General features: G+C 46.4%; 1 protein-coding gene across 1 annotated transcript; it reads right to left on the reverse strand.

The window, feature by feature from the left end:
* Nucleotides 1-392: 392 nt before the first annotated feature.
* Nucleotides 393-4,993, reverse strand: LOC311113218 (uncharacterized protein). The gene has a single exon (XM_084156422.1). The coding sequence runs from the start codon at nt 4,904-4,906 to the stop codon at nt 857-859; it is 4,050 nt and encodes a 1,349-aa protein (XP_084012548.1). The 5' UTR covers nt 4,907-4,993; the 3' UTR covers nt 393-856.
* Between the last annotated feature and the right edge of the window lie 897 nt (nt 4,994-5,890).

Consider the following 5,890-nt stretch of genomic DNA (forward strand, 5'->3'; position numbering starts at 1 on the left):
TCAATATATAATTAAATATAATACGAATTGTACAGTACACTCTGGTTGTTCCCATTATCCATTCCTGACACCTATGTCCCATTAATGTTTTCCCCATATATATATATATATATATATATATATATATATATATATATATAAAATGGAAGTGTACAGAAAAATGGTCTCTTTCATTCCATTCTGATCCATTCCAACCTGTTCAGCTAGTCAGTTTTGCACAATTTGACCGATTGATTGTTTGACAAGATACGTCCAGGTACACAAAGTGATTAATAAATTCAGTGAGTCAAGTTTCATAACAGGAGTGACTAATTGACAACTATCTTTTATCGGTTCAAATAGCTTCTTAGACTGACTGGCCTGTCTTACCGGCCATTTTTTTTTTTGCTTCAGGCCAAACATCTGTACGGAAAAAAAATCTCTACGGGGAACAAAGAAAAACACATAGTACAGAACAAGAGACAAAAACTATTACTGTTTAACTGTGAATAATGACAGAAAACATAATAAAACATCAGTACTTTTGGTACTCCACTCTTACTAGTATGCATTCATAATCCCAGACCAAACACAGCTAACAAAAAGGATACTGTTGTTGAATGAATTTTAGAAGACAAGAGGTGCTACTCAAACACTCGCATGATCTAGAATACTCTCTCCCCTTTGGGGAAGCAAAGATAGATGGATGGTGCATTTGATGTTGGCCTTTAAAAAGTCCATGTTATCTTACAAACATCTCTGCTATAGTAAGGATTGTATGGATATATGGTAGTTATACTAAGCCTGTTGCCCACATCTTTAAAACTTGCTAGTTCTTGCTTGCTTTTTAGTTACAAAATCCTAGACTAGAAAATAATTAGTGGCTGTATTCAGTTACCACTGTTGTTCTCCCAGGCTGGCCCTCCTGAACCGCTTCTTCCACTGTCTTCTCAACAACCTCTCTTGAGGGCAAGTTCACGTTCAAGCCCCAGTTTCCACTACCTAACAGAGATTGACCCCGGCAAGCAACCCTGTGCCTCTCCAGGAGAGATCCATTCCAGAAGCGTGAGCGACATTTGGGACATGAGAACCGCCCTTGGGAAAGGTGACATCCACGATGAATGAGGGCTTTCCGTAATGTCCGAGAACGCTTTCCGCAGACTGAGCACTTCAGACGAGCTTGGTGGCCGTTATTTCTTGGAGGATGCCTTACAGAACGATGGATCAAAAGTTTGGCCTGACTGGCGAATGTGGTGCTGGGGCAGTACTGGCATGGAAAACGTTTTATGGGGACTTCCATAGATGACAGTCCACTGACCTTAACCGCACCTCCACACCATTGTCTAACTCTATACCCACCTCTCATTCTCAGGAGCTGGGCGAGTAGTTTCTTCTGCTTAAGCTTCTCATGCATTATTCCTTTTTTCCGCTTCATCAGTTTGAGTCTCCTGCTGGTGACCTTATTCAAGGCAACCCCCACTAGTTGCCCCCCTCTCATTATACTTTGATATTCAACCCTCCTTTTTTTCTCTCTTTTTCTCTTGCCACCAACCCATCCTTCTTGGGACTGGAACTGAAAAGGGCGGTGTTGACCTTGGGAGGATTGGTTTGGCATGTAGGATCCAGACGGATAAGTTGAGGGGTGGCCTGATTCAAAAAGAGGGATGTACTCAGCTGCTTGGGAAGGATGTTGGGTTCCACCAGCTGGTTGGTTTGCTGACCCAGTGCGGCCCAATCCATGCTGCGATTGCCTGTGCCTGGACAAGCTGTTAGAATAGGCGAAAGCCTTCCCACATACCTCACAGCAGAAATTCTTTTCGCCCTTTATTCCACCACCATGGACAGTTTGTTGATGGGCTGTTAAGTGGAACTGATGGCGGAAGGATTTCCAGCATGTTGTGCATGTAAAGAGCTTCTGAGAGGGCAGAGTGGACGAGCTGGACCCCTGAGACTTATCTTGAGGGTACGGATAATAGGATTGAGAGTTTGCTTGATTTCCATCTAGATTAATAACCCCTCCATGGCCCTTAGCAATTTTTTCTCCTGGTGTACCATCCAATTCCCCTTTTGTGTGTAATTTTCCATGTCTCACCAAGCTCTGAGCGTAAGCAAACTCTTTACCACATAGGTCACATTTGTAGTTCTTCTGTCCAGAATGCACAGTGGAATGTTTAGTAAGATGGAAGTACTCACGGAACTCTTTCCCACAAACATCACACCGGTGTGGTTTTTCACCTGTGTGAACACGGTCATGCCGACGTAGGGTCTCACGTCTCCTGAACCCTTTACCACATACTCCGCATGAATATGGCCGTTCTCCCTCTCCACGACTTCTTCTTTGTCTAACTATGATTCCATCAGGTCCTGGTTCCCTCTTCTGCCGAGGCTTGCGGGGCTTTTTCGGTTTAGCATTCATCATCTGCTGGCTTGGATGGGTTAAAGGCATGGTAGAGCCACTACCTGCTCTGTAGGTCTTGTCGATTTCAGATGTAGATGATGGACCACCTGGTGAGACTCCCATATTCCCAAAGCCAAGTCCTCCAAGCAAACCTCCAATGATGTCTCTTCGCTCCTCTCCTCGACTCTCGCCAGTACTTATCTCGCAGGAGGCAGCGGCAGCTGCAGCAATTGCAGACATGGCACTGCTAGTGACCTCATCCTCAGAGTCATCCAATAGAGATGAAAGAGGAAGATGAGGCTGCTGTTGATGGAGATGGTGTTGTTGTTGTTGACTTTGAGGGTGTGGGTGTAAGGTAGGAGCCAAGGGTGCTTTTCTGAGTGTCTGGCTTGACATCCCACTGCCATGGGAGCTCTCTCCAGAATAACAAGATTGGTTAGCCTGGTTAGTCTGCTGTCGTCGGTAGTCATCCACACTGTAGGATGGTTGGTAGGATGGCCGGTTCCTTGAATAATCCGTGCCATATTTGCTCGCTCCATCTCGTTGGTAATCACCTGTACCACTGCCTCCAGCCACCATTTCAGTTTTGCTGCTACTTGCACTTGATGAGCTTTGATTTTCACCACTACCGCTTGGTCTGGGCCGGGAATTCCTTCCAGGCTTTCCACAGGTGCCAGACGCAGCATGGTTTAGCAAAGAGGTGCTCTCTCGGAAGCAGCGACCACAAGCAGGGCATCGGAAAGGCTTATCATCATGGATCTTCTCATGCCTGGTGAGGGACTCACGGCGGTTGAAAGACCGTTGACAGACACCACATGCAAATGGACGAGCCCCTGAATGGATAACACCATGCTGGAGGAGGTGCCCCCTTTTCTTGAATCCCTTTCCACATTCGGTGCAACAGAACGTTTTATCTTCGCTTGAAGTGTCTGGCTTGGCATCTTCAGAAGTCAAACCATGACTACGAAGATGCCTGCGAAGGCTTGTAAGATGACTGAAGGTCTTTCCACATTCACCACAGTGGTAGATGGCTTCAGGGTCAGGTTGACAAGGCATGGAGGCCATGGGATTTAGATTTGCAGCTTTAGGTAGCTGTGAATCATTAGCTACCAGTACAGAGGCTGTGGATGAGGAAGGGGCTGAGGAGGAAGAGGAGACCGTTGAGGAGGACTGTGTTGACGAAGAGAGGACTGATGAATGGTTACTACCAAGGCTGGTTATGGCTCCTCCTACAAGGCCCGGTTGAATGGTTGAATTTTGACTGTGTTCGGTGGAGCTGCTGTGGCAGTTAGTACCACTGCTACTGCTGTGACTGGTGCCATCTGCTTTTCTCTGAGGAAGGTAGCCAGCCATAGCCTTCTTTCTCCTGCTACCACCACTTCCACCAGACCCAGATCCACTGTCTCCTTTCCCTTCATCTTTCGAAAGTGATAAATGGAGTGGTAGAGGGAGAGGCATACCACTAGCTTCTTGTTGCATCAATGAAGCCAGCTGATTGGAGGAGAGAACTGGAATACCTTGGAAATCAAAGCCACCCAAAGATGACGGCTGAGGTGTTGGGTGAAGAGGATGATGTGGGTGGGTATGGCTGTGAGGGTGAGATAAAGCATGGGGTGCCAATGGTTGCTGCTGCTGTTGAGGTTGGGGAGTGGAGTGACTATGACTGTGAGAGGAGTGAAGAGCTGGAGGTGGGGCGAGGGCTGAGTTTGAGTCACTAGCTCCTTGGCCCAAACCCAGGCCAAGATGGTTATGACCCCCTTGTTGAACCAGAAACTGCTCCAGACTGCTGTTGGTCGGGACCCCTGAAAGAAAGTACTGATTGGCGGCAAGCATGCAACTGAACTGCTGATGTAAGCTACGTGGATCAGACTGCCCAACGAGTGGTTGCCCTAGGGAGGACACTGCACTGCCAGGGTTGTTAGAGGCGGACGATGAAGCTGACGGGGAGGGTGAGGAGGAGGATGGTCCAGATGAGGCTTGGGGAACAGAGAGGCCAGGGTGTAAGGGTGGCGGTGGGGGAGCAGATGTAACCACTCCTCCAATAACACCAGACCCTCCACTGCTACTACCCCCAAAGTCAAAACGTCCCATTCCCGAGTGCAGCTGCTCTTGGGCTAGTGCTGCTTCTGCAGGGTGAAACGGACGTAAGAATTGTGGGTATCCTGCAGCAGAGCTCCCACTCCCACTACTGCTCATCTTACTGGATTTCCGTGAACTGTGCGAGGATGAGGACTGGCTCTGGTGTGATATTGGTGGAGGTGGGGCACTCATTTTGGCAAATATAGATGAAGAATCAGCAAAAGCATTACTTCTAGACCCCTGAAGAGATCCCAGACCAAGCCCAGAGAGAAGAGCCCCTGAGGACTCCCCCTGCTGTTGGTGCTGCTGCTGAAGCTGTTGCTGGTGCTGAAGTTGGACTTGCTGTTGGTGCTGTAACTGTCTTTCCAATCCAAGGCCTTTAAACTGGTGGGCTTGGTGTCCACTTAGCATATCTAGAATGTCCAAGGGGTACTTACTGAACTGGAACATTTCCCACTCACTGATGGGAGGTTGTTCCTGGGTCACTCGCCCTACTGTTGAAGTACAACAATATCGCACCAATAATAATCAATGATCAATAGCCACAGCTACTGGAAGTAATGCTTCTTGAACAACTTTCTCTAGAATGACTCTCGCTGCTACCAATGTCTATCCCTTATCCCCTCTTATACAGATTAATGCCTAGTGCTTGCTCTTTAAACCAAGAAGAGCAGGTAAAGGTCCTTTTAAATAAATGCTTTTCCTAATTTGAAATACAATGTATAAAACACAATGTATAAATAGTATGCAGTCTATGTAGTGTTTGTAGATTCCTTCTTGTATAGTTGTAGTCTTTGTTTTTCACCAAAATTATGAAGCTGTCAGCATCCAGCTGGGGGGATGAAGGATGAAAAGGTGTTCCACTTCTTTGTCTGCCCGTTGATGCCACGCTCTCGAAGACTGGGGGGGAAACAGAAACATGGATTAAGTCCCTTGGTTAAATAGGCCTAGAGCTTGATAGTGCCTCATCCCCAGAGAACTGACCAAGCATCATATCAAATAATTTTAAGCTCCCAGTATAGGCATACATGACCACTTATTGCTAGACAAAACTCTGGAGATCTTCATTGTCTAACTTAAGATTTGTCAAAACGTAAACAAACATTTGTGCCTTTAAAATATTGTGATTTACAATAATTACGTTGCATAGACCAATGCAGCTATCGTGTTCCAAGATAGCGTAGCAGTGCGGTCGTGTTCTCTTGTGTGTCCATGTAAATAGCCTGTTTTTTCTTTTTTTGTATCACACTTTTCATCCTTCTACTAAATATACTTTCCTGCAACCCGCCTCATTCAATGTGGAACGGATTCTATTATTTACTCATCTTTAATCTAGAATCTCCAGTTGAAACTAGCCAGCCAGCTAACTAGCTAACTAGCTACTTGCTATTAGCCACCGTTAGCGGTTTTCACCCAGAAGATCGGATTTTCAGC

The sequence above is a fragment of the Coregonus lavaretus genome (assembly GCF_964263955.1).
Source record: "Coregonus lavaretus genome assembly, chromosome: 3".
NCBI lineage: Eukaryota > Metazoa > Chordata > Actinopteri > Salmoniformes > Salmonidae > Coregonus > Coregonus lavaretus.